Below are 26,786 nucleotides of genomic sequence, written 5' to 3' on the forward strand. Positions count from 1 at the left end.
TCTATGTGGCTGCCAACCAGGTCAGTTGGTCGTCACTCTCACTGTCAATTGTCTCTCTTGCCTCTCTTTCTTACAGCCTTGACTGACAACGTCTCACATACAACATTCACCTTTCCTTCTTTGAAAGAACCTTATCGTGTAGGCTACTCGACATTGACAGAGGGACGATGTTGGCTTCTTGGCCTTGATCCGCGACTGTCCAGCGAAGTGAATTAATGCGGTACCAGCCCAATCCAAGCCAGAGAATGGATTTGAAATCAAAGAAATAGAATTTCGTGTAAAGTACTCTGCAGAAAGAAGGAGACAAAGTTTGCTCAGATACATATTTTCTACCTGCACTGTCATTTGGCGAGTTGCTTCTGTAAAGCATTCGCCAGACCCGGGACACGATAGTTGTGTACAGTCATATGTTATCAGATCGGTCACGTGCCGCCGCTGTATCCACGCCAATAGATCATTTATCTTCTGCTCCTCGCCTCTGGTCATTCATTGATGCAAGACCTCCAGGACATCAGTAGTCACTCAAGGTCCACAGGCGTCCGAGTGTATAATCACACGATCGAGCCAATTACCAAATAAAGAAGGAGAAGAAGAAAAGCGACTGTCCCGCAGATTGTTCACCTCCCAGGGCATCCGGCTGGCGCTTATGGAAACGTCAAGGAATTGAAGTATATCTCATTTGCGACTCCTTAGGAGATGGGGTATATACATAGACGCGTGACATTCGCCTCTGTCATAGGTGCCGCCTCCTTGTCTTCATTCTACTGGCTGCTCCTCGTTTGCGAGCAGTGGGGGCTCGATCACGGCAGCAATCCGCTCGAAGAGCGTGAGCGCCAGGTGCGTGTTCGGCCCGGCTGCCTCGGGGGCACAGAAGGGGGCCAGGATGTTTGTCACGCACTCCAACTGTTGCTCCGGGTCGCGTGAGAGGAGCAGGCCCCGCACGAATGCCGGGGCGCAATACAGCACGCGCTGGCGCAGGCGCATCCAGTTGGCTGCTTGCTGCGCATCGTCCGGATCAGGAAGCGAAGGCGGTAGGTGCCCATCCGGAAACGCGGCGAAGCGCATATCGCGAAGCGCATGTGCGAGCTGCGGCGTGTCGCGCAGCGTCGATTTGATGGATCTGCGAATATGCCTGTTTGTAAGTCCGCAAAGCACAGCATCAGCATCGTTCGGCTTGTCTGGACAGCGTGCCTGGCGGCTCACCTCTCCACCATACTAGACGAGAATGCTGCGACGAGCCGGATCAGCAGCGTGATCGCCTGGCCCATTAGTGTCCGGCTAAGCAACAATGCCTCGACGACAAAGGTTAGATAAGCATGCACGAAGGTTCTCTCCTTTGCATCCTCGCTGCGCAGGCAATCGTGGGTTGGCATCCGGCGTGTGCGCTGGGGATAACGTCCGTTGACCATGTTGCGCATGCTGGTACGCTTCCGCCTTGAACTGTCCGCAGCAGCCGCAAGCACGCCCTCCATCGAGTTATCCCCCATGTCCTCCTCCTCCCCTTCTGTGATGGGATAACCGTCGGCTTGAACTTCGGCTGCGCTCTCCGTGTCCGCGGCCACCCAAACGCTCCAAGGCCTGCCACCTGGCGTCCTGCTCTCGAGCATTGCAGTCGTTTCGCTAGCCTGTTGTCTCTCCGCTCGCGCCATTCTTCGCCCACGCAATCCAGATACGGAGATCTCCCCCAGCATATCAAAGTCGCCCTTCCCTTCGGCGAAGTCTGGAAGCGCGCCAGTTGGTACGTCCGTGTCGAACCCGGGGATATTGGCCTCCAGCTCGAGGCTCCTCAGGTGGCCGGCACGCGAGGCGCTGCTTTTGCTGCTCGAAGTGATGAAATTCAGGTCAAAGAAACCAGAGTAGAGGGCGGCAGCATGTGGCACCATCATCACGAAGAGGGCTTGGAGCAGCGCAAGGAAGCTCTGTACAAGCGAGTTTGGCGTGAACATGGCGGTTTTCGCTTGACCCCGCAGGGCGTCTGTCGCATCAAGGCACTTCGCTCCCTCAGCCTGCCGACTGTTGCGAACGAGCTTCTGCTTCTCAGTGTCCCAGTCCGCTACTCCAGCGGCGTCAAGCGCCTTGTTCAAGCTTTGTACGATGAACCACGGCCTGCTAAGCCTTCCAAGCACAGTCCTGAGCACGCTGACGATGACGTCCCGCACAATAGCGCGCTCCGTGTCCGGCGCCGTGTCCTCAGGTGGCAGCAACGAGACAAGGAGGGACTCGGTCAGGGTCCGGAGATAGAGCTGCGAGATCTTGCCAAGCACCGTGCCTTGGGGAGCAAGTGCTGGATGGGGGTGGGATGCGGCGTGGCACACGGCAAGCTTTTGAACAGGGGTGCTTGCACCATCGGATGAAGGGAGGTATGCAGAGTGAGACCTCTCTTCGGCCTCTCGAAAGCCTTTGACATGATTACGCAAAATAAGTGGCAGTTCTGTGCAGACAAAGGCCTGCAATTGGCTGCTTGAAGAGGGCTCGTCGTGTGCTTGAAACCGCTGCGTGACAGTCCTGAGGACCCGGCCCAATATACGGTGCACTTCACCCAGCAATTGCCGATCCGGAGTAAGTTTGCTGTACCACGGCAGCACGGTATCCCGCATCAGGAGTGCTAGAAGCATTGCGCTCTCGTGGTCGAGTGCTCGCAGTGCATCCGCCTTGGCATCTTCCCTCGGATCTGGCGACACGAGGAGGTCGAGAGGCAGCAAGGCGGAGATCGAGTCATCATGCCCAAGAGACGCATGCAGCGTCCGTCGCACAAAAGCGACCTCTGAGCTGGGAGGAGGCCAAAGAGATGCGGACGATGTCTCTTCACTGCGCACCGATGCGGCACTCCTATCGGTGTTGTTGGCGTCCATGCTTGAAGCTAGTGTGCTACGGTCTGTCTTGCATCTTCCATCCCAGGCAGCGCTGCTCCTGAGTGGCACAGCTCGGCATATCCTAAAAGAGGCGTGTCACCTTGTCGTACTGACGATGCCGTCTGTCTGCAGGATCGCCCGTATTGGAATGGGACCTTAAGTCGTTCATACGTTTAGCCTGAATCTGGGTCGGGTCGTTGGGATGATGGCAAGCGAGTTAGACTGTGCATTTTCTATACCCTGTGGTGTTCGTTGAGCGAGACTTATGCAGCGCGGAACCAACACTACACCCGAGAGGTCCGCAATTCATCACCCCATCGAGAGAGGTCAACCAAGGAGGCTTTGGTTCGTCATCCATGGGTCGCTAAGCTGACGAGGATTCCTTGCAGATGACCTACTCTCATCCCCTTGTCCTCGTTATCCCTTGCATACGTCGTGAAAAGGGTGATCGGGTCGAAAGGGTTCGTCAGTCGGTGCATTCTACATTGTCTACTGTCATACGACGGCATGGAGGATCCTTTTGACATCTGGGGTGCTCCGGTCGAGGCGTCCACGAGCTCCCGTGCTGCTGGGGGGCCTTATGGAGCCATCAATGGCACCAAGCTGGCTGCTGGGAAGCAGACGCGTTCTGCAGAAAATGATTTGTTCTCTCCTGACACCGCTGGTTGGGGGATCGCATCACCGAACGTAGCTCCAGCGACGCCAAGCACTGCAGACCCACGGCAGACCTTTTCGCGAATCGCAGCCATCGCTGACGATGCGCCTTTGCAACCGCCATCAGCCCTTGCAGCGGCAGCAGCACTCAACTCTAGTGATCTGATTACGACACCCCCCTTTAGCTCGGTGCCAACTGAGAACCTGGTCTCGTCTCCAGATCGGCGGCCAAGTCCGCTCGAGAAAAGCGATCTACAGCTGTCGACGATGACGGCACCGACGACGCCGGACTCGGAGTTGGCATACTACCACGCCCAAAATCCTGTGGCTCTCGCCCGTGCGAATGCCGCGATACACAAGCAGGTGCCAGACCTCACGCTGCCCCATCCGTTGGAACCTCCTCCCGCATTCAACCTTGAGCAAAGTCCAGCCCTCCATTCCAAAGATGCTGCCAAGGGTAGCGAGACATGGCCTAGTTTTCCGAAGGAAGAGAAGGATACGGATGGAGGGTTCGACGACTTTGATGACTTTGATGATGCTCAGGATGGGACTAATGGCGGAGATGCTTCTGGAGCGGTCGCAGATGACTTTGGAGATTTCGACGACTTTGATTCCGGAGAGGCAGCACAAGCCCAGGCGGCCGAGTCAACGGCACTTCGTGCTGCACCAGCAGCCGCTGCAGTAGCGCAGACTGAAGCATCGATCAGCTCGGCTCGATCGGCTAGCGCGACTGCCATCCTTGGCCAGCGAGCTCTCGACGTGCGGCCAGGCTCCACGAGTAGCGAGCTGATACCACAGCTTCGAGAGCTGTTCGCGGCACCGTTCGAGCCGGATGGAGAACGCTACCCGCTGTATGACGCAGCCGAAGCGCAGCTCAGCAAAGACGGAATTCGGCAAGTCGGCGGCCTGCGCCAGGTGCTAGTGACAGAGGAACTGTAAGTGAAGCTGCCAGAGTCTCAATTCCTTTGTAGCGTGCTCATCTTCCATTACCATGATACAGATGCAAATTGTACGAGACTCTATCCATGATGCCCAGTCTTGCTCCAGTAGGCTGGACACGGTCACGCACAAGACGAGAGCATCTTGTCTCTCTCGGCGTACCGATCAATTTGGACGAAATTCTGGACGGGGGGCCAGCCGGGGCGGGGCGTAAAGCGCTACCTCCACTCGCTCTTAAGATCGACGGTGCTACGAAAGATGCGTCAGGGAAAGGGCCTCTATCGGATCCAGGCGGGGAGCGGCCCGGCGGCTCGCTCGCGCCGGGTGCGACGGCCCCCGGGAAAAGCGTAGGAGGTACACCGAGGAACGGCAGTCCAGGCCCCGGGAAGAAGGCTGAGCGGCGACGAATAGAGCTTGGACTGGGCCCGATGCCGGACGTCAATCTTAAGCGTGCAGAGGAGGTTGTCGCTCTCTCGGAAGGTGAGGCATGGGGCGATACCGGTGCAATTCTACGCCCTCCTTACACGAACACTTTCGTCCCAACGTTCCCCTGCAGAACATCTCACTCTACAAGCACTGCCGAATCTACGCAGCCTCTCACAAGAGATCAAGCAGCTCACCACGGGCACTTCATCCTTGCTGACGTATTACCTGACGCTCCGAGATGCGCATGCGGCCGATTCGGATACGTACAACGCCATGATCCGTGACCTCGTGGCTGGAGCGACATCAAAGTTCGCCGGCGGGGCGGTCTCGAGCAGCGGCGCGTCGAGCAAGGGCGGCGACCGGCGGGCGACGTCGATGGTGATTGGAAGCAGCATCAGCGCGAACGAGCCGAATGGTGGTGGAGGCGGGACAGCAGGTGGCGTTGTGGGCCTGCGCAAAACCAGCTCCACCAGGAGCAGCAGTGCATTTGTTGGCGGCGGCAGCCTCCGAGGGGGTAGTGGGAGCATCAAAAGTAACAGTGGCAGTGGCAGTGGAGGCAACACACCCCAACGATCGGCCAGTCCTGCGATAGGCGCAGGAGGCAAGAGCCCACTGCGATGAGAGATTGTGTAGTGGTAGTGTCCGCGATACCCTTTAATACGCAGGGTTCATAGGGACATGGTCTGATAGCCTGCTGAACCCCTTATGGCCTAATTCGTAGCCAAAGTACACTTCCTCCTTTGAGAGGGGCGTGAGGGTGCTCTCACCAACCTTTCATCCTGGTGGATGACGCCATGGCCTATGCTGCTATCCATGTGCGCCACATTCAAACATCAGACTCCGGCGGAAGCACTTCCTATGCTCCTTCATGCACGATATAAAGGCATGGCTTCGAGCGTGACACCGCTTCCGTCGGATGCTGAGAATCATGCGCAAAGAGCGTGTAGGATAAGAGCAAGGGAGATGCGTTGCAAAAAGGTGCTGAAGTCAGAAGGCATTCGGTGAGCCGCGAGATAAGTCTCGCTCGAGCTGAAGACAGGGAGGGGCATGGGTTACCTTGTGCTGATTGGAGGACGAGACTAATGGGAAGAGACGGAGAGCTGAATGACCCCGAATGGCCCCACTCAACAACTCACGGAACTCGGAACACCAAAGCACATTGCTACTTGCGGAAATAGCGGCGACTGCTTTTGTGGCTAGAGCCAGCGGACGCCAAGCGGTGGGTGATAAGAGAAGGTGCGACCGATCTTTTGAGAGTTTTATAGAGAGCAATTCTCCTTCGCACGCTCGACCTGCCCATTGGCTAGCTTGCCAGCATATGCGACGAAGGGATCCTGATCCTGCATCGAGAACACCACCCGTAATTGCAAGACTATTCCACGTCCACCGATTTGCTGCACAAAAGAGGAAAAGATAAAGGAAGACCTTCAGCAAGATGGCCACCACCCCGCTCGACATGGCGACGTACATACCACCGGACTCCTCTCAGCCCCCCGCCGATTTTGTCCTGCGCCTAACGGTCTCCGCCTCGATTCCACACCATCGCACGCCGCTTTCTCCTCTGCACTTCCTCCTCCGCGCGGCGCTGATCGTTCCGGACAAGCTTGCGCTCGTGCACCCAGAGAAGGGCTATCGCTTTACCTACTCACAGTGGGCCGCAAGGACGTTGAGTCTGACGTTCGCGATCAACCGTCTACCTGGCTGGAAGAGGGGTGAGAAGGTTGCGGTGATTGCGCCGAATACGCCCCTCATCCTTGAAGCGCACAACGGCATCCTCGCCGCTGGTGGCATCATCGTGCCGATCAAGTGCGTTTGTTTCCATGCGGGCACACCAATCCGGGTGCACCATACTGACTGATCTCCACCATTCCTTTCATCTAAAAAACCACAGCATACGAAATACACAGGCCGAAGTCCGCTACGTTCTCTCGCATGCCGGCGTGCGCGCCATCCTCGTCGACTCGGAATTCGAGCACCTCGTCCCACGCGACCCGCATCTGGACGGCGGCAAGGCGGGAGTGGCGGTGATCGTCTCTCACGACACTGGCGGACGCGCGGGGTCCATCGCCGATGCCTATGAGGGATTTTTGGCTGAGGGAAGGCGGTACTGGGAAGAGGTGCAGCGAAAAGAGCTCGAGGCGGTCAGGAACCTGGTTTTACCTGAGTATGCGGCACGCCGGGACTGGGAGCTGATCGAGGTCACGAGCAACGAGGACGAGGCCTGTGCGCTGTGTTACACGAGCGGGACGACTGGCAGGCCAAAAGGTGCGTGTCGAATTTTTACCTTTCGACAAGAAGTCTACGGATATAGACCCTGACGCATCTCTTTCCTACCACTGGTACCCACAGGTGTGCTCACGACCCACAGGGGCAGCTACCTCGCTGCTCTTTCCAATGGTGAGTGTCACTCGATTGATGTTCTAGTGCTTGATAATTCGGCTTTCTGAATCCCTGAAACTCTTACTTAGCATATGAGTCGAAGATCGACCGGTTTTCCGTCTATCTATGGGTGCTGCCTGCTTTCCACGCTTGCGGCTGGACATAGTGAGTGGCTGCACTCCTACCCTCTGAGGCACAGACCCATGCTGAAATTCAAACCCATGTTAATAGCGTCTGGGCGATCAACGCAGCATTTGCAACGCACTACATCCTGCGCAAGGTGGATTATGACGTGATCTGGCACGCGCTTACGCATTCAGGCGTCACGCACTACTGCGGCGCGCCAACTGTCCAACTTGCGATTGTCCACCACCCGGACGCCAAGAAAGTTAACGTGGACGGAAGAGGCGTCGTACGTGTCGCCGTGGCCGCGAGTGCGCCGACTGCAAGTCTGCTGGGCAAGATGGAGGCGCTCGGGCTGGAGCCTATTCATGTCTATGGGCTTACGGAAAGTTATGTAAGCCGCTAGACGATAGAGCCTCACGCGCGCGTGTGAATGTAGCTGATAGCCCTGGTATTCGGCGCGACAGGGACCCCTGGTTCAGCGCTATCCGGACCCAGAGTGGAAGTCGCTCAATGTCGATGAACGAGCTCGGTTGATGGCGCGCCAGGGTCACGGCTTCCTTGCAGCCGACGAGGCGCGCGTCTTCAAGCGACCTGAAGACTTTGACGGCGACTGGTCCAAGGTGCACGGCCCATTGCGGCCGGTCAAGCGCGACGGAAAGGAGCTCGGAGAAATTGCGCTGCGCGGCAACCTTGTCATGCTCGGCTACTTCCAAGACGCCGCGGCCACCAGCAGGGTCATGAAGGACAATTGGTTCATGACGGGCGACTTGGCCGTGCGCCATCCCGGCGGCGAGGTCGCCATCCTCGACCGCGGCAAAGACCTGGTCATTTCTGGCGGCGAAAACGTGTCGTCGCTGATGGTCGAGCAGGAGCTGGCTGCGCATCCGGATGTGCTGGAGTGCGCACTCATCGCGCGGCCGCACCCAAAGTGGTCGGAGTCCGGGCACGCGTTCGTAGTGCTCAACTCGTGCGCACTGCAGCGTGAGGGCGGCTACGCGAACGTCAAGAGCGGCGCCGCTGCCACTGCAAGGATGCACGAGAGCTTCAGAGCGCATTGCAAAGCCCGCATGAGCGGCTTCGCTGTGCCGCAGTGGTTTGAGATCGTCGACGAGCTACCGAAGACAAGCACGGGCAAGGTGCAGAAGAACGTGCTTAGGGAACGCGTCAAGGGCTACGATGACAAGCAGAGCAAGTTGTGATGCTTACTCTAATACGGAGAGCTTTGGCACTTCATAGGACTGTATATATTCAAAACGACTTTTCGAAGACAGTATGATGCAGTGGTGAGCTGGGTAAAATCCTCTGGAGACCTGTCAATGAGGTCTATCGTGTAGAGCTAAATGCGTAAAGCCAACGGAAATGGAGTTGATCCTGTCAACGAGTCATGCTCTCTTGCTGAGTACCACGCTATCGATTTGTAATTGACCTTTTGGGAGCACTTTTCCTAGCTTCTCTCTCAGGCCCCCTAGCTCATGTGTCTGGAAATTGCCGACACCTCCTTTGCCAGCAGTTCACCCTTGCTCGACTTACCCGCCACTTGCATCATCTTCAGCATCCCAAATGCGAGCATCATCTTTCGCCCATTCGATATTCGCGAACGGAATTTCCGCCTCGCTTCTTCCGGTCTCTGCGTCTTCGGAATCGCCGTCGCTGTGTGAGGGTTAGTGTGCGTGCCGGTGGCGTGCAACTCGTTTGGAGAGAGAGGAGGGCTTGCCGGCTCGGCCATCGTGTTGTTGGCGCCGCCACGACCGATGTCTGTCGTTACATTTCTAAGAATGACTATCTGTACAGTGCAAAAATCCGGTCCTTCAATCTGATTATGCACCAAACATCGAACAGCGCCGATGCTAACATATCCGTTGCACAAGAGGATGTGGGAAGTTCAGGTGGCGGTTGAGATACATTCAACTCTCCAAGAGCTTATTTTCTGCCTGCCTGTCGAGCTTCAACACGTCAACAAATTGATCCTTCCACTCTCTCTTGGATGACGATGACGATGCGGCTGTATGCTATCAGGTGATCAAGGCGACGGGTGGGATGTATGTTGAAGCCTCGAGTTCTGTCTTGTACCCTGGACCATCATCCTACATATATATATATGAATCGAAAGAGCGTCTCCGCGGAACTCGGGACTCGGAAGAAGCGGCGGGCACTCCACCACATATACCTCACTCCCTCGGCTATTGCCGCAACCGTAAGCTCGCTCCACAAGCTCCTTGGTCTGCGATAAAGACGCCATCTGTATTCTCTTTTTACACTTGTTACTTCTGACAAGCATATGGTATCTTGCTGCCATCATTGTCAGCTTGCCTTGTGAAGCAGCTTCTTTTGAAAAAAATGGCGTTCCTATCAGCAAGATCGGCGATGCGGGCCCAAGCTTGTGCGCCTCCAGCACGCGTCTCCGCTTCGACGGCGCTGCATGCTGGGTTACAGACTGCAACGCAACAACAAGCGCGAGCGTATTCTCAGGTGCAACTTCGGATGCATCCAAGACCGCCACAACTACGTTGCTACGTAAACTGCGTGCCCCGTGTTTCTGTGCGAGCTTTTTCGGCGCCAGTGCACCCGAACGGAGAGCCGCATGCCGTCCTCAGCTCCGCCTCAGCTGGGGCAGAAGATGATGGCATTCGCACGCTCACGCTCAACCGCCCAGCAGCAAGGAACGCTATCAGCCGACGCATGCTAGATGAGTTGCTCGAAGCCGTCAAGCAGGTTCGGTTCGATCGGTGTGTATCCTAGCTCCATCCAGTTTGTCGGCTTGTGGTAGGACTACTAATTGCCTCACGATTCGCCGCCTCCTGCTTTTCCACAGCCAAGCAAGAGCGCTCATCATCCGAACGTCCGCTCCCGGCGTTGCCTTCTGCGCCGGTGCAGACCTCAAGGAGCGGAGAAAATTCTCACCCGCACAGGTTGATGTATTTCTTGCTGACCTCCGTACTGCCTTTTCCGGCATCGAGCGTTTACCGGTTCCGACTATCGCGGCCATCGACGGCCTCGCGATGGGCGGCGGGATGGAGCTGGCGTTGTGCGCCGACTTGAGAATTGCAAGCGAGGACGTCAAAGGCCTCGGTCTGACAGAGACAAAGTTGGGCATCATCCCAGGGTGCGTTTTTCGATTGAGTTCGTGTTCCTTTACCACCAGTGGATGCACTCCACGCATGGATGTAGGCTGATACCTTGTCCTGTAATCCCTTGCACCAAACCCCTATTGCATTCGCTGCAGGGCCGGCGGCACACAGCGAATGACCCGCCTGCTCGGACCATCGCGCACGAAAGACCTAATCTATACCGCGCGACTGCTGACAGCAGCACAAGCGCACAACCTCGGTCTTGTGGATTATCTCGCGTCAGCCAACAGTGACAACAATAGTGACGACGTGCAGTGTGGATCAGCGTACAACAAGGCGTTGGAGATCGCGCAACAGATCGCAAAGAATGGACCGCTCGCTGTGCGCGCAGCCAAACTCGCGATCGACAAGGGCCAAGCGATGGACACGTGAGTAAGGCACAGATGGCTTCAATCGCGCCGCGGCACAGGTTGCTCACGCGCTCTCTTTTATCTCCCTCTCATCACTTCAGAGAGACTGGCCTAGACTTTGAGAGAGCCTGCTACAACACAGTGATGCATACCAAGGACAGGCTAGAGGGCCTTAAGGCATTCGCAGAGAAGCGAGCGCCCAAGTACATTGGAGAATAGCACAAGAGATTGTAGAAACGATAAGTTCAAGAGGATTCGTCTTTTGATCGCATCCACGCATGCAAAGCGTTTAGCCAGCCGCGCGAAAAGTATGCTACAGAAGATGGCGAAGCAATTAGCGGTTCCTGAAGAGTTCGAGAGCGATGCAAGAAGTAAAAGGTGGTCAACATTTAGCCCTGTGCATCTTGAAAATGCTAGTATGAAGTGCTGGTGCTCGACCTATCCCTTTATTTTCCACCTTCCACCATATTTGCCTCCGTGTGATGATCAGACAAGTTATAATGATTCCGGTTAAGGGGTTCTCCGCCATGTGACCCTTTGACAGGTCTCGGTTGAGGGAGTCCTGTTCTGTCATCCTTATATGACCCCGTTCCATTGTCTCCGCCTAGCTGACAACATCTACCCTGAGCAACGAAGCTCCTATCCCTCCTGATGCATCGATTCGACAGGAGTGCATTGAATCAACAAATTGCGCTAGTTACTCACTTGAAGTACTCCAACAGAACGTTCAAGCCCTCGCTTTCCTCGCCGTAGTCGCGGACAACGACACAGCTGCAGCCGACGACCTTCCGCGGGTTGCCCTCGCGGTCGATCTTGCAAAGACCGGCCCAGCTGAACAAAAGTGACGCAAATGAGCGAGATGTCTCAGTGTCGCGCAAGCCTTTGGACTAATCCTACGAATGTCAAAGACTACTCACGTGCCTAGAGTCTTGGCGTCGCTGACCTTGAGCAAGTCAATCTTGTGCTCGTTGCACAGAGCCTCAATGAGCTTGAGGTACTCCTGCTCGGTGCAGCTCTCGACGAGGACGCACAGGTGGGCCTGGCGCCTGTCGAGGGCCTTGGTGCACTCCCTGAGACCACGGGCGAGACCGTCATGAATAAGCGCCTTCTTGAGGACCTCTTGCAGAGCGTCCTCAATCTTCATGGCAGCCTTCGGGGCCGGAGCTGCATCGTCGGCGTTGGCAGCGACTTCCTCCTGGGGAATGTCGGCGGGGGTCTCCTCGACGTCAGACATCTTGAGCTGGTTTTTAGAATGAAGGTGAATCGAAAAGAGAGGAATGCTGCTTCTTCGACGGCAGAGTTGACTTAGAAACCGTCTCAGTCAGACTTTGCTTGGACTTCAGGCGAAATTGGCGATAGCAACCTGCGTGGAATTCTAGAAGTATGTGCTTGTGGTCCGGCGAATGGCTTGCTTGGGGGGCGGAACTGCGAGGAGGCAAATTATTGCGCCCAAATGGTCGCCGCAGCCATGGCTATCCACACCTTCCGCCCGCAGCCGCCGTGCCACCCCGGTCGAAGCCTCACGCGTGGAATGCTAGCAACCTCGATTGATTTCAGCTCAAAGGTTCCATTTTGAAGCATTAGCCCACGCCCAAGCCCATCACCCACATATTGACGGCAACTCGACATCGACAGGTGAGCATCCTCATGTCTGAAAGGAGGGTGCAGAGAGAAGCAGAGGTGGGATCGGTGCGGAGGATTTTGCGGTAGCTGGCACGGGTATGAAGGCTGGAGCTGGAAGCTCTGTTCGGAGGATGTCATCAGGAGACACGAGCAACCGTCCGACAGTGATGCCACCATCGTTCGTGATTTGATCTGCACCGTTCATTCGGTGCACCATGGCGCAGACGCAGGCTCATGAGACCGCGTGGGACGCTTTGCTGGCCAACTTGGCTGTGCCAGGGAAAGCCACAGCGAATGGAAGTCTGTATGATGATCGCGAAGGGTGGGCTCGACCATACCCTTAGGTTGCACGGTATTCGGGCCAAAACATGCATATGGCATGCGATAGTAGCTTATTAGATGGGGATACGAAGTATTGGGTGGCTGCAGGAATCACCAATACCGCCTCTGGGAACAGTGCACATCTCTGCGCCTTTCTCAAGTCCTTCGTTGCCTCCGCCGAAGATTACTGACATACGCCAAGTCTCTTTCCACCAGATTTATCGACAGTCGCCAAAATGTCCAAAGTCGAACTCGGTGTGCAGACGGAGCGTGCTTTCCAAAAGCAGCCCATCTTCCTCAACACTAAGCTCGTTGGGGGTAAGAAGGTCAGCACCCGAACCAAGAGGTGGCACAAGGACGTCGGCCTCGGTTTCAAGACTCCGCGAGCGGCGATTGACGGCAACTACATTGGTGAGTGGCAAATTCAACCACGTCCCCAGTCATCCTGCTGCTTGCCGATTGGCAAATGGAGTTTCTGGCTCCAAAAATGACGAGGGCTAGGTGGCTCGTGGGTAACGTCGAGGCATGGCATGCGGCCGGCTAGGGGAGCCTTCACAGAAGATACGAGTTTTGTGCCACAGGTGGCGCGCAAACCGAGCGGGCAACCTTCTCATGAGGTCTTTGTGGGAACGCGCTCGAAGTCGGGGCATACTTTACCGAAGAGCCGATCTGTTGGAAGGTCAAGCCGATAACTTTGCACGCGGGGCAATTGATGGTCTATTGCAGCAGGATGACGGCCTTCTAAAGGATGGTTGCAATGGTAGGAATGCTGATACGTGTTCCTTCCCGGTCACCGTGCGAGCAGACAAGAAGTGCCCATGGACCGGTCTCGTCTCTATTCGTGGCCGTATCCTTTCGGGTCGTGTCGTCTCCACCAAGATGCAGCGCACCATCATCATTCGTCGGGAATACCTCCACTTTGTCCCCAAGTACAACCGTTACGAGAAGAGGCACAAGAACCTTGCAGCACACTGCAGCCCTGCATTCCGTGTCGACGTCGGCGATGAGGTCACCGTCGGTCAGTGCAGGCCGTTGAGCAAGACGGTCAGGTTCAACGTTCTCAAGGTGACCAAGAACAAGGCTATCGAGAGGGCTGCCAAGCAGTGTGAGTTGGCACTTTTAGTAGCTCTGATGTAATTTGGGTTACGCCAGCTGACCTCTTTTCCAAATTTGCTTCGATGCAGTCGGTCGCTTCTAAGCGGCGCGCCGGTGGTACAACGAGCGTTCACCGTTCGTGTAGGCATCATCTAGGCTTTCATGCATATGCATTGTACTCTATACAAAAGCTTCTCTCTCGCAAGCGAGTTGGGAGAATTCGGCTTTTCTGTGCACGCTGCTTTCACCGGCTCCTGACTGTTTAGATGTGGTGCGTTATCCTCTCGCTGCAGCCTATAGTGGGTAGTCCATTATCGAGGGTAGGTAGTACTTGTCACTTCTCTGGAGACACCTTGCATTGGATGATGCCGTCGAGAAGTATCGATTCAGCAACAGTGTGCGAAGGTTGGAAGCTTGTCTGTAAGCTGTGCTAAGTGCAATGCTGTAGTTGTGTGCGGCAGTTGGGAACTTAATAGTGGCGTAGTGGCGCGCTTAATTGGATGAGAGAGGCTGAGCACGGATACGCGCCGGAACCAAAGCATCATCGTGTTCCATCATCTCAACACCTCTGGCTTCTCATCGTTGAACAGGCCTACTGCACTCTCTTCGCGTTGCCTTCAACGTCAAAGGGGCCTTAATAATCGCTGTAGACAAAGAGAATAGTCAGAAGTTCAGCACGATGTCCTTCGACTTTGACCCGCAGCCAGTAGGCGGCGCCGCTTCCGACCCCACCGCCGACTTCCTTGAGCGTGAGAGGCAAGCGCTCGGAGCGCTAGGAGGTGCAGATGACCTGATCAGTCAGGCAGGGGCGTTCAGCGGTGCTGCTTCAAATACCGCGGACGACTTTGAAAGGAGCGCCAGTAACTTTCCGGCGCTGGATGGCGCAGACGATGCTTTCTCTGGGCCTGCTGCTTCGGCGCCAGCACCAGCCCAGAGTGTTGTTGGAGATCTGTTCGGATTCGATGGTGAAGAGGACAAGCAGAAGTCTCAGTTCGAGAGCCAATACCCTGCTTTCAACGACCCTGACCTCGACACGCCAGTTCCGGCAACTGAGCCAGCAGCGACTTCTGTGAGTTCGGATGCATTCAAACAACTTTCTCGTGGCATCCGTGCAACGCCCCTTGTTATTGACTTGGGCGTGGCATGGACACGCTTCTTCTATATTAGAATGGCTTCTCATCACAGCCATCAACGATGAACCCACGGGCAAATTCAAATGGCGGTGACGATGATGACAGTGGCGAGGACCCAGCACCCATCCGGTGAGCCCGAACGATCATTTGCTACCTCTCCATAACCTGGCTCATCGCATTATCATACCATCTTTGCTCGGGAGCAGCGAGTGGCGCAGCAAGCAAGCAGACGAAATTGCAGCGCGAAATGCGCTCGCTGAACGAAAGAAGGGAGAGGCCATCTCTCGGGCGGAGAAGGAGACTGACACCTTCTATGAAGAATACAACGCAAAGAAGGAGAAGACCATTGCAAAGAACAAGTACGTCTTGTACCGTCCAAGGGCTTCGCTCTGCCCTGAGAACAGCTCGCTGACTCTAAGCGTCACAACGGAAATCTGTCCTGCTCTTCTCTTTCCTTCGTTACAGGGAGAATGAAGCGGTGTTCCGGGCACAGCGAGAGAAGGACTTGGCCGAGGGCACGACATGGCAGCGGGTTAACAAGCTTCTTGAACTGCAGAACGCCCACAGTAAGACCATCTCCAAAGCCCCCGCTGGCGCTTCGGACGTGTCCAGGATGAAGGAGATTTACCTGAACCTCGCTGAGGAAGGCGAGAATGCGCCCGGTGCTGCTGGGTACTGATTCTGTCTCTGCACCGCATGCATGCGAGAGGCGCAGGCCTTGTACTTTTCGGAGCCACTGTCGTCTCATGCGGAAATAAAGTCTCGTAGACAGACAAGCGGACACGGCTCACGCTGCCGATTCGCGTCGCCCGAGCGACCTTAGCCCATGCGTACCGGCTTTCAGTCAGGTGCACAGCATGATTGTCCACCTTTGCGCGGTGTGCGCGCCAATGCTTTGAATTGCTCTGCAATGATGATCTACTGCTTTCAAGGTGCAAAGGTTGAACGTGACAAATTGTATGTTGTATGTGGCACTCTAGGGCCGCTTCTGCATGCCCCTGTGCAACCCGCTGCCCCGCTGCCGGACGCTCAGACTGCGGCCGTTGAATAAGCGCGGCCCAGGTTGCCCCTGACCAGGCGCTTCTTTACCGCGCTGTTGCTGTTGCTCATGCACGGGCTTCTTGTTGCCAGTACTACGCCTTCGCCTGCGTTGCTTCTTGCCATCACCGCCAGCGATGACTTTGCTGCCCTTCGTACTTTTCGCTTTGCTACCTGGCAAGAACTCATCATCGTCATCGTCGTCAGCGACAGAGTCTTCGATGTTGTAGTCATCGTCGCTGCTATTGTCGCGAGCGCTGCCGTCCTCTTCGCTTTGATCTTCGTCCTCGCTTCCTGCAGCAGCGCCGGCGTGCTCGACGCCGCTGAAGCCCAGGGCTGAGTCGCGCTCGAGAGCCATGCCGACATCTTCATCGTCTGCCGCACTACTATCATCGTCGCTCCCGTTCAACGCGATCCTGCGCGGCGTGCCTTTGGCACCGCTAGACGGGAGCCAGCATGCTGCCCCCGCGGCACCATTTACCTTGGCACTTGATTGTGCTGCGCGCGCGAGGGCAGGCGAGGACAAGGACGCGTGCCCATTCGTGTCACTAGTGCGCACTTTCGAGGGGGGCGCGAAGTCAATCGGCTTGTGGAATTTCTCACTGCTTGCGCTCGGCCCGCCGAAGAAGTTCGGCGCGGATGGGTCGCCGGTGGATGCTGCTGCGGGTGTGAGGAGATCGTCGACGTATGCTGACGCCTGCCGCACCTTCTTGACTCCTGCACCACCTCCTTCTCCATTGGGGAGCGCAGCGTCGTGCTCCGTGTCTGCGAGCTTGCGCTTCAGCCCATCCGACTGCCGCTGTACCTCAATGGCGCCGATTGCCCGGAGCAGTGGATTGTGGTTGCTCGCCGCCGCTCCTGCTGCTGCCGCAATCTTGCCAAGCGCCGCGTTCGGCCCCTCAGCGGGGGACTGGTCGGTCTCACGCATGTAGAAGAGAATATATGCGCTCGGGTCGTCGAGATCGAGCTTATGGTTCCTGCTGACGAGATCATCGTCCATGCGCGCCCAACGCCCATGCGCGTCCTTGACGCTGGCAACGTAGTGCCCGCTGCTCGGCCCGCCGCCATGGTGGTGAATGATAGCGTAAAGCGCATACATGCAGCCGCGGCGCTTGCTTGTCCCCGGCGCCGGCGGCTCGGACATGAATGGCCCGACATCGAGGCGCTCCGGGAAGGCGACTGGCCGCGTGATCTTGCGGCCGGTAAAGCTGAAGCGCTTCAGCTGCACTGTCAGGATCGGTGGGACGACGTCGACGGTGAATTGCTTGATGGCGTCCACGCGCCGCTTGCACTTCTCGCACTTGTATTTGTCCGCCTGCGACGCGCCACTCCCGCCGCCGATCGGCTCGGCGCGTGTGAACTGCCTAAGCGCATCGACGACGGAGCTGATTGGCCTCATCGCGCCGCCGCCGCCTCCTCTCGTCCTTCCGCCACCGCCACTGGGGAAGGCAGCGCGCGCATTGAGGTCGAGTGAGATGTCGAGAAATGCGTCAAACGTATCGCTCGGATGCTTGCACGAGACGCACGTCACCCTGCTCCTGAAGCGCCCGCCGAAGATGCGGTTGATGAATGTGGAGCTCTTGATCGTCGCATCACGTGCGCGCGCCTTCGCCTCCGCCGTGGGCTCGCCAGCAGCGGTGGCCGGCTTTCGGATGGGCGACGAGGACGCCGTCACGGACGAGGGTGGCTGTGGCGGCAATCCAGCGATGCACTTGGCCTGCAGTGCCTCGAGGAGCAAGCGAAGGAACTCGTGCGCGTCCTCCTGCCTTCCCCTACGGAGTCCTTTGGCAAAGAGCGGCAGGTGGTCGTTGAAGGCCCGTGGGTAGATCGGCCTGTTGCCGCTGCCCCCCGTGCCGGCACCGGCACCAGCGCCAGCTGACTGCTGCCGCCGGACGAGGGTCGCTTCTGCGAGGCGTGCGAGCGATGCGAGCGGGTCAAAGGTATGCGTGCTGGCGCCATGCGATTGCGGTGACACCGCTGCTGAGGCTGACGGGATGCGCGCACGCCCTCGGAACGCGGCCGGCCCGGGGCTGACGGGCGACGTGGTGGGCGAAGCGTCTTTCATGGTGGAGGCGAGGGAGTGGAGGAAGGCGAGCTTCTGTCGGTTGAGCAGAATGTCGGCTAGCGGCGGCGTGTGCAGCAAAGCTTGGAGGACCGAGTTCATGTAGCAGGTGTTACCTGCGTCATGTTCCACGAGAGGGTGCGTATGCGAGCGAAGTGGACACAACAGACGGCGTGAGTCAGAACTATTATTTCCCCGCATCCACCGTGCTGCGGATGCGCGAGTACCCACCGTGGTTTCCAAGGCCCGTGCTGACCTGCGCAGAGTTGGGGAAGCGCATGGCAAGTGGGTAAGGCCAGAGGTCGATGAACGGCTCCGTAGCCGCATCGTCGGCCGTCGCTCGCCCTTTGCCCCTTGACGTGCCGTTCAGAGCCCTTGTGTCGTGCGCCTGAGTGGTGGCGGCTGTCGGCTGGCCGTTGACGCTGGCGGTTCCGTTTATAAAATAGGGCAGGTTGACGGGTATGAGGTTCTTGAGGCCGAGCAACAGGCCCGGCTGCTGTTGTGTGCTTGCCGCACCATCGCCCTCTTGTGCTTTGCCGTTGCTGCCGCTGCTGGCAAAAGTCGAGCTGCCGGCTATGCGCCGGGTCTTGACGAACCGCACGGGGTTATGGAGCAGCTCGTCGAGCGCGGCGAGCGTCTTGAGCGACGCCGTCACGTCCTTCTTGGCATTCTGACTCTGAGGATGGTTGGAGTCGATGCGCTTGCTGCTGACGCTATCCTGCGACTTGCTGCCTGCGCTGTCTGGCGCGAATGGCTCCTTGTGCCGCCTCTTCTTGTTCGGACTGCCGCTGTTGCCGCCGCCACCGTGTACGTCAAAGCCGGCTTGGCTGGGCGCTTGCTTGGCGCGTGACCATGACGCCGACGGCGACATAGACAGTGGTGACTGAGCGAGTGCGGGAGCCGCGACCATCATGTTCTGCAGTTGCTGTCCCACGCTCGCAAGTGCACACTAGCCGGCGGTCGCCTTGGTCGTATAAACTGCAGATGCTTGTCTCGCCCGTGTCCTTTACGCGCCGAGCAGCATGCGTGATGCACAGGTGCGTGGAGGGCCACCTGTCTATTCTGTATCTCCCTGCCTCGTCCAGAGTCTTTTTCGACACGGTCGCCCTCGTCTCTGAGGCGAGAGTGAGTGCGAGTGACGCGAGCCAAGACGCGCGCGCCCGCTCTCCCTCTCTCACTTTCTCTCCCAGCCTCTCACTGCTCTCGCGAGAGGCGCTCTGAAGCAACAGAGCCCTAAGTCTTCCCCTGCCGCCCACGTCGGGCTGCCAAGTGGCTGTGGTACTGGGAGTGCAGGATAGAGCGGTGGCTAGGTGCAGCCCACTCTCTGATGAAGGGCGAGAGGACACGCGACACGAACCTCTGACAGGAGAAAAAGAGAAAAAAATAGAAAAGGGTCGCACGTCAGAGACTTTGTCTCTTTCTTCCGATGACGGACGATACACAGGGAATATGCACAACCCTACTTTGCTGCAATCGTGCAGGGGTTGCCTGCCTCGAACGCTACCCTCTGCATACATATTCGCTGTGCTGATGTGCTTCGGCGTGCCTCTATAGCATAGCCAGGCATTGCCGGGGAGCTGCTTGGCCCCCTGCCACCCCAGCTGGGTAGGGCTGGGTAGGTTGGGCTGGGCTGTGTGAGATACGTTTGTTTGGCTAGCAGATACGAGTAGCCGTGGCCAGAAGCGCGGTGCATCGCGCGTCTATCATTCTGTATTTAGGGTGAGCGTTCGCTTTTTGTGACGGAATTCGCTTTTCGGAATTCGGCGCACAACATCATAGAAGAGAGAGTACAACCCGCAACTCCCCCATATGACCTACCACCTCTCACCCTACTCAACGCGCTCCCAATCTCTGTACTCTCGATCAGCCCTCGCGCCATCCGCGACGACCACTCTGCCATCTACGCAGCACGGCCACCGCCAGGTGCATCACGCTGCGGCAGCCAGCCAGTCATAGCCAGCTGCAGCGTGGGATGCCAGTGCCAGGCGAGTGAGGACCGAGCCCAGATTGCGTTGCATCCGCCGCGCTCAGCAGCACGTTTTATCTTGTTCATCCGCCGCGAACGCGTCTAGTCCCCCGCCAGCAGCAGCCACGGTAGCCGCAGAGCCATCCTAGACAGCATGTCCGGCGCCAGCGGCGATTTTTCCCATCTTGAAGACACGGCAGCTGCAGAGGCGGCCATTGCTGCTGCCGCAGTTGCCGCAGCTGGCCTGTCGCAGCACCAGCACCAGCAAAATGGCAATGGCCACAGCCATGTACAACACGGCAAGCAGCAGCAGGAGCAGCCAAGAAGCCGAAGTGGTCGCGAAGACATCGTGTCGCCGCCTCCACCCCCGACAGCCGAGGAGGCGCTCGTGGCCGAACAGCAACAGCAGGAGACTTCAGAGCGCCAGCAGCAGCATGCGCAAGGCTCTGGCTCGCAAAGCTATGATCCCCACTTTGGACATGCACAACAGCATCATCCAGAAGTCAACTCGCACGTACCGCTTCCCGGCACGCCGGCACATGCGGCGCACGCCGCCTTACAAGGGACGCCAAGCCTGAACGGCACCGAAGGTGGTCCACTCTCCTCCACTCCTGTGCACGACCACAGCTTCGGCCAGAGCTTCCAGCAGCATCCCCATCATCACGACCAGAGCATCAGCCACAGCCATGGAGGTGGTGGTGGCGCCGCCGCCGACACGTCACTGCAGCTGAGCGAGTCAATTGGGCGACACCTGGGCCCCGGGCGTGCCTGCGGGCGGTGCCGGGAGCGTAAATTGCGCTGCGACGGCGAGAGGCCGCTTTGTGGGCAATGCGCCAAGGTGCGCCGAACGTTCGAAACGAAGAGCCTCAAGACGGGCAAGCCGCTGGACGAAGAGAGCTGGAAGGGCCTCTGCGTGTACAGCGACAACCCCGTGAGGCGCAGCGCGAGCAAGCGCAAGGACAAGGACGGTGCCCCGACGCTCCTCGGTCCCAACGGTACGCCGTTGAAGAGGACCAAGAAGGACAGCCAAGGTAAGTGGCTGATTCACATCGCATCGCGCATGCGCCCGCGCTCATCATTGCCTCTTTTTGTGTGTGTATGTGTGTGCGTGTGTGTTTTGCATTGCTATCGGATACAAAAAGGAGGAAAAGGAGCAGCCGACTACACTGCCGGGCTGCAGCTTATCGCAGACGCCGCGCACGGCGTGGCGAAAGATGGGAGGGGTACGAATCTGCAAGGCGGTGATTCAATCGGCGGCGCCAACGGCCACGTCGGGACATATGGGCTGCCGTTGCGATCCGCAGATGCATCGACCTCCTTTGGTCCACGCCATTCGGGCGACGGCGTCCCGCCGCCGCCGCCGGGCGCTGGTGGGCAAGAAGACGCGCAGGGACGGCTCTTCCGTTCGATCATGGACTCGGCCGCCGCGTCTGCCGCTGCACCGCTGCAGGCACACACGCTTTTCCAGCAGCAACAGGCTGGCCCGGGCGGCTATGGCTTCCATGCGGCTGCGACGGCGGGGCCCGTGACGCGCATAGTACCCAACGTGAACAGCCACAGCCTGGTTGAGAAAAACCTGCAGCGCATGCTCCCGCCGCCGGACCTGCTCGTGCGGCACGTCCAGCTGTTCTTCGATACGTTCCCTTTCATGCACGTCGTACAGCCGGCGCGCTTCGTCGGGCGCGTCGTCGAAGGCGTCGACAGCGAGCGCTTTCCTGCCGCGGCGCTGCTGCACGCCATGCTCGCGTGGGTGTATACGTTCCAGCCGGGTGACGCGCAGCCGTGGGACGCGCATGCTGCCGCGCTCATGGGCTACGATACGGGCTTCTTTACATTCATCTCACCCGCCGCCATCGGCCTCAGCACGCCCAACTCGACCGCGCCTTCGTCCGCCGACGGCAGCGGTAGCGACCGCGTCAGCACACTCGCACAGGCCGTCGCGGAGAACCCCGCGGCGCGCCATGCGTCCTTTGCCAAGCAGGGCGTTTGGGCCTCCTTCAGCGGCTGGCGCCTCGACGTCTGCAACGCCTCGATCGTCTTGGGCCAGTGGCTCTACGCGACAGCCAACCTGCCCGACTCGTGGATGCAGGCAGGGCTCAGCCTGCGCGCGTGCGTGCCTATCGCGCTGCACAAGAGTCGCAAGCCCGCGCCCGAGGACGCGGTTGTCGGCGCAAGCGGCGGCGGCGCGGGCGGTGGCAGCGGGGCGTCCGCCGGCCTGCCGGGGCCGTCGAGCGGGTACAACGTCTACGGCTCCATCGCCATTCGGCCCGACCCCGGCGCCGGCGGCTCGTCCTCTGCGACGACGGCACACGCGTCTTCGTCGTCGAGTAACGGCAGTCCGCGGCGCAGCGTCAACCTCAACGTGCCCGCGGCGCTCGGCCTGCACCCACCCAAGGACTGGATTGAGGAGGAGGAGCGCCGGCGCACATTCTGGATCGCTCTCGCCAGCGACCGCACCAGCTCGTCCACGACCGGGTGGGCGTGCAGCTTTGCCGAAGAAGACGTGCTCGTCGAGCTGCCCAGCGCCAGCCAGGAGGAGTTTGCCGCTGGAGATGTGAGTGTCTGTCGTTTGCTATGCTATTTTGGGGGGATCACAGCTGACAGCAGGGATGGTGTTGCTGGCAGCCAAATGTACCCCCGCCCGGGTCAGAGCAGCTAGTGTCAGACCAGATGATCGACGACGTGGACCTATTTACGGAAAAGTTTGTCGACGGTCTGGGGCTCTACATCAAGGCGTGCGTGTTGATCGGGCGCGTCGGGCGGCAGCTGTTGCGGCTGCCGACCAAGCCATTAGAGAGCGAGTACCGGCGCATCTTTTCGAGCGGGATTGAGCAGGACGTAGACCGGTACGACGAGAGCATGCGCAACTTTATCCAGCACAGCAACCACGCCACCATCATGGGCGCCATGACCGCCGAGCTCGCGACGACGGCGCAGCTGATGGTGCAGGTGTGCCGGCTGCTTATGTATGAGCCGCTCATCCCGTTTGACAATGCGGCGGTCGCTAAGACCGACGAGGCATGCACCCAGGCGGTGGGCATCATCGTGGTGAGGTCTGGAGCGGCGTTCGGATACACGTGCGGAGAAACATGCGCGTGCTGACGTTGCCCCCCTCTGTGCGTGTCTGTGCAGAATTATATCTCGCTGCGGCACCCTCCCGTGTATAGTTGGTGCGTCGCCCAAGTCGCGCGCACGATTATCCGTCAGATGGAGGCTGGCGAGTGCCGGTCGCGCGAGCCGCACACGCACAACCCGAACGAGATGGCCGAGAAGCGGGCGCTGCACGATCGGTTGCAAGTGTGCTTGTAAGTGCTGGCTGCACGCAGGACGTTGGGGCTGTGCAGGGCGCGCGTTGGCTGACGGATTGTCCCTGCTGCTGCTGCTGTGTGTGTGCAGGAACTACCTCAAAGAGTACGGACGCTACTTTGAGCTAGGCAACTTGCAGCTGCGCGGCCTGGCGCGGCTATTGTCATGCATTAGCTCGCATCCGGGGAGCGACCCGCTGAATCTGTGCAACGCGGGCGACATGAGCCTGTACATGCTCGCCAAGGGTATCGACCCCCTGGTGCACAAGCTGTCGCGCAGCGACGTGTACAGCGACAATGCGGTCGCCGCGGCTTCGTCCGAGCGCTGATACGAGTCGGTTCTCCTCTGGACGAATGCAAGAAGGAATCAAGGAACGGAGAGGCACCGGGCTGAGGTTCCGCTCCGCTCCACTCTGGGCTTGGCGGGGGAGGAAGAGGGCTATTGTGTACGCCGCGCTATACGTTGCCTTTGTATGTGCGTCTGTGTCGGCACGTTCGTCCGCTGTGTGCGAACCGCTGACGGTGTGAACGGTGACGCGGCTGTATTATAGATTGCATAGCATACCACTTTCGCGTGCTTGCAGCAGACCAAGCTGCCCAGCGATGCCTTCTTCCACCGTCTTTTGTGGTACAGGGTGACCGAAGAACCATTCTCGAGCTGCCTGGCCTGCTGGCTGGATGGTGTTGCCATGTCTGGTGAGAAGTGGGATGGGGAGCCACCAGCTTATCGGCCGGTAGATGTCCCTCTTTTGACGTAGCCGATGAACAGTTGGGCCGCGGCTGAGCTGTAGGCAAGAAGAGTCACATAGTATATAGTATTTCATAGTATGCTTACTGTGCCATAGTATTCCAACCCCACACTCCGCCAACGTGAATCAGTGCTGCGAGCGACGAGAACGACGTCGAGTCACACGTTGGACACTGGATCGTCAGCAACAACACCTCGCCCACCTTCGTTTCGCACCATCTATGCATTATCCTTAGCAGCCTACCCATCTTCCCGACATCACCGACATCACCGCCACCGCCCAGAAGCTGCCCGATATGCCGGGGAACACGCCGTCATCCGCCGCTCCCCCAATATTGTCGTCATCGTCGTCGGTATTGATTGCATACATAGCATCATAGCACCCAACATGGCCCTCCCAGACGCCAAGAACGACCACTCGTCGGAACCAGCGCCCGAGGTAGCGCCGGGAGCAGGAGAAGGGGCCGCAGCGACAACCGCCGCGCCGCCATCCTCATCTCCTTCCCCTTCACCTTCAGCATCTTCATCGAGCGAAACGGACGCGCCAGGGCACTCGACCATGCCGCCGCTCGACCGCAAGATCAGCCGCAGCGAGGCGGACCTGCAGCGCTTTGCCCCGCACCACTCCGCCCTTCCCATGTTCTTTTATCTATTCTCCTTTGCCCCGCCGCTCCTGCCGCCTCCCTCCTCGTCGTCTAAGATCAGCACCGTGGGTCGCGTGCGCGCACTGGTAACCCACCCGCTCACGCTGTACCTTCTCGGCGTCTTCGCCGCGCTAGTCGCCGGCATCGGCATGGTCAGCCTAGATCTCATCTACGGCCGGCTCTGGTCTAACTCGATCACGCGTGCAGGCTCGACGCCCCATACGATCCAGAGCAAGAGCGATCTCAGTGCCGGACTCATCGCTGCCGTCGGCCTTGTGCAGTGCCTTGCCACATGGCTCTTCCTGACCTGCTGTGAGCCGTGTTCTTCTTTAACTGCTCGCGCGCAGGCGCCTCCTTACTAATCCGTGACATCTACCATTACCACCCTGCCCGTGCGCACGCCCCCACCAGTCTCGGCCGGGGCGCACCTGCTGACGGTGCGCCTGCAGCACGCATATGTCGCGTCGGTGCTCGCACAGGACAGCACGTACTTTGACCTGCACGGCGCGGGAGAAATTGCGACGCGCGCCGGCAAAGAAATCAACGCGGTGCGCGTCGGCTTTGGCGAGAAGATGGGCTATGCGGTCTGGTCGACGTCGACGCTGCTAGCGTCCGTCACGTCCGCGTTCGTCAACGCGCCGCGCGTCGCCGGCGTCCTCTTCACAGCGATCCTATTCCTGCTTTTCGCGTTCGCCGCACTTGCCGCGCTCACCGAGCTCATCGGGACACCCGCACTACGCCTCGAGGGCCTCGCCGCGAGCCTCCTCGAGCAGATCCTCGCGTCCGTCCGCGTCGTGCAGTCGTTCGGCATGGAGCAGAACTTGCTCACGCGCCTCGACACCGACATTCTGCACCGCCTGCAGCGCTTCGGCATTGGGAGGGCCTTCGTCCGCGCCGCAGAGATGGCCACCATCTACTTTACCCTCGCCACCATGTACGCGCTCGGTTTCCACTGGGGCAGCGTGCAGATTGTCCAGCACGGCCTCCCCGTCGGCACGGTCCTTGTCAGTTGAGCCATCTCCCTTTCCGTCCGAGCTGCGCTGCTGACGCCCGGCTGGCTGGCCGGCTTACCCTCCCACCTTTCGCAGACCGCCTTCTGGAATATATTCAACTCCCTCTTCGCAGTCACCAACGTCGTCCCACATCTCAGCGGCATCTTTGACGCGTACGTCTGCATCAAGACGCTGCGCGCTGCCATCGAACGCCAGCCGGTCATCGACGTGCGCTCGCCCGATGGCCTTTGCTTCAGCGGCGACGACGACGGAGTAGCCGGTAATGTGGCTACGACGGCGCCAAGCATCGAGCTACACGACGTCACTTTCGCCTACCCCGCGCGCCCGACGGTCGCCTCACTCAAAGAGGTCAGCATGCTCGTGCAGGGCGGCAAGGTGACCGCGCTCGTCGGGCCCAGCGGCAGCGGCAAGAGCACGATCGTCAGCCTGCTCCTGCGCGAGTACGACCCGCACATGCTGCCAAACCCCGCCGACAATGAGGTCAGCAAGTTACTCGACAAGGCCCACGGGCACGGCACCAAGTCCAAGCAAGAGGGGGGGGAGGAAAAGAACAGGGCGAAGCAAAGCTGGCTTCACAGGTTTACGCCCAGCAAAAGACGCAACGATATGGCATCCGAGCAATCAGACGAAGGTCAGGTAGAGGACATCGACATCGAGAAGGCCAAGAAACCGCCGAGCACCCGCGTCACAGGATCTGGCCGCGTCCTCTTTGCCGGGCACGACATCCGCGAGTTGAATCTGGCCTCGCTGCGCTCGCAGATCTCTGTCGTGCAGCAGCACCCAGCTATCTTCACCGCGTCCGTCTTCGAGAACGTCGCCGCGGGCCTGACGGGCACCAGCCTGGCGTACCGGCCGGACGTCGACGGTGCGCCGGACGCCGACGCCGTGACGCGTGCGCGCACCTGCGCCATCCGCGCCCGCGTCGAGGACGCATTGCGAAAGGCGCAGGCGTGGGACTTTGTCGCCAGCCTCCCGGACGGCATG

At 58.8% G+C, this 26,786-nt stretch overlaps 10 protein-coding genes across 10 annotated transcripts; 7 read left to right on the forward strand and 3 right to left on the reverse strand.

Annotated features, from left to right (window-relative positions):
- Positions 1-668: 668 nt before the first annotated feature.
- K437DRAFT_276736 (uncharacterized protein) lies at positions 669-3,051 on the reverse strand. The gene is made up of 2 exons (XM_013384681.1): positions 1,204-3,051; positions 669-1,132 (listed from the first exon to the last, which is right to left on the reverse strand). Exons 1-2 carry the CDS (start codon positions 2,850-2,852, stop codon positions 757-759), a joined length of 2,025 nt encoding a protein of 674 aa, XP_013240135.1. The 5' UTR covers positions 2,853-3,051; the 3' UTR covers positions 669-756.
- Positions 3,052-3,225: 174 nt separating this feature from the next.
- Positions 3,226-5,569, forward strand: K437DRAFT_260034 (uncharacterized protein). Its single transcript, XM_013384682.1, has 2 exons — positions 3,226-4,441; positions 4,507-5,569. The coding sequence occupies exons 1-2, from the start codon at positions 3,360-3,362 to the stop codon at positions 5,153-5,155; spliced, it is 1,731 nt and encodes a 576-aa protein (XP_013240136.1). The 5' UTR covers positions 3,226-3,359; the 3' UTR covers positions 5,156-5,569.
- A 584-nt stretch (positions 5,570-6,153) lies between these two features.
- K437DRAFT_276738 (acetyl-CoA synthetase-like protein) lies at positions 6,154-8,742 on the forward strand. Its single transcript, XM_013384683.1, has 6 exons — positions 6,154-6,677; positions 6,763-7,136; positions 7,221-7,268; positions 7,340-7,415; positions 7,482-7,767; positions 7,841-8,742. The coding sequence occupies exons 1-6, from the start codon at positions 6,307-6,309 to the stop codon at positions 8,573-8,575; spliced, it is 1,890 nt and encodes a 629-aa protein (XP_013240137.1). The 5' UTR covers positions 6,154-6,306; the 3' UTR covers positions 8,576-8,742.
- Positions 8,743-9,713: 971 nt separating this feature from the next.
- K437DRAFT_265235 (ClpP/crotonase) lies at positions 9,714-11,073 on the forward strand (the record flags this gene model as incomplete). The annotated part of the gene is made up of 5 exons (XM_013384684.1): positions 9,714-9,756; positions 9,937-10,102; positions 10,189-10,479; positions 10,600-10,872; positions 10,956-11,073. The coding sequence occupies 5 exons, from the start codon at positions 9,714-9,716 to the stop codon at positions 11,071-11,073; spliced, it is 891 nt and encodes a 296-aa protein (XP_013240138.1).
- On the reverse strand, positions 11,054-12,181 carry K437DRAFT_260036 (putative 40S ribosomal protein S12). Its single transcript, XM_013384685.1, has 3 exons — positions 11,772-12,181; positions 11,560-11,685; positions 11,054-11,198 (listed from the first exon to the last, which is right to left on the reverse strand). The coding sequence occupies exons 1-3, from the start codon at positions 12,086-12,088 to the stop codon at positions 11,189-11,191; spliced, it is 453 nt and encodes a 150-aa protein (XP_013240139.1). The 5' UTR covers positions 12,089-12,181; the 3' UTR covers positions 11,054-11,188.
- An 853-nt stretch (positions 12,182-13,034) lies between these two features.
- Positions 13,035-13,996, forward strand: K437DRAFT_271056 (putative RPS11B-ribosomal protein S11B; the record flags this gene model as incomplete). Its single annotated transcript, XM_013384686.1, has 3 exons — positions 13,035-13,209; positions 13,604-13,903; positions 13,983-13,996. 3 exons carry the CDS (start codon positions 13,035-13,037, stop codon positions 13,994-13,996), a joined length of 489 nt encoding a protein of 162 aa, XP_013240140.1.
- A 452-nt stretch (positions 13,997-14,448) lies between these two features.
- On the forward strand, positions 14,449-15,783 carry K437DRAFT_260039 (uncharacterized protein). The gene is made up of 4 exons (XM_013384687.1): positions 14,449-14,962; positions 15,061-15,155; positions 15,233-15,385; positions 15,492-15,783. Exons 1-4 carry the CDS (start codon positions 14,573-14,575, stop codon positions 15,703-15,705), a joined length of 852 nt encoding a protein of 283 aa, XP_013240141.1. The 5' UTR covers positions 14,449-14,572; the 3' UTR covers positions 15,706-15,783.
- A 105-nt stretch (positions 15,784-15,888) lies between these two features.
- Positions 15,889-19,457, reverse strand: K437DRAFT_49497 (cysteine proteinase). Its single transcript, XM_013384688.1, has 2 exons — positions 18,358-19,457; positions 15,889-18,242 (listed from the first exon to the last, which is right to left on the reverse strand). The coding sequence occupies exons 1-2, from the start codon at positions 19,037-19,039 to the stop codon at positions 16,003-16,005; spliced, it is 2,922 nt and encodes a 973-aa protein (XP_013240142.1). The 5' UTR covers positions 19,040-19,457; the 3' UTR covers positions 15,889-16,002.
- A 707-nt stretch (positions 19,458-20,164) lies between these two features.
- On the forward strand, positions 20,165-23,548 carry K437DRAFT_49514 (uncharacterized protein). The gene is made up of 4 exons (XM_013384689.1): positions 20,165-21,123; positions 21,235-22,646; positions 22,718-23,140; positions 23,225-23,548. Exons 1-4 carry the CDS (start codon positions 20,247-20,249, stop codon positions 23,399-23,401), a joined length of 2,889 nt encoding a protein of 962 aa, XP_013240143.1. The 5' UTR covers positions 20,165-20,246; the 3' UTR covers positions 23,402-23,548.
- A 985-nt stretch (positions 23,549-24,533) lies between these two features.
- K437DRAFT_265240 (uncharacterized protein) lies at positions 24,534-26,667 on the forward strand (the record flags this gene model as incomplete). The annotated part of the gene is made up of 3 exons (XM_013384690.1): positions 24,534-25,101; positions 25,201-25,793; positions 25,878-26,667. Coding segments are annotated over 3 exons (1,951 nt in total), but the record flags the coding sequence as incomplete, so codon positions are not given.
- Between the last annotated feature and the right edge of the window lie 119 nt (positions 26,668-26,786).

This window comes from Tilletiaria anomala (genome assembly GCF_000711695.1).
Source record: "Tilletiaria anomala UBC 951 chromosome Unknown K437scaffold_159, whole genome shotgun sequence".
Classification (NCBI taxonomy): domain Eukaryota; kingdom Fungi; phylum Basidiomycota; class Exobasidiomycetes; order Georgefischeriales; family Tilletiariaceae; genus Tilletiaria; species Tilletiaria anomala.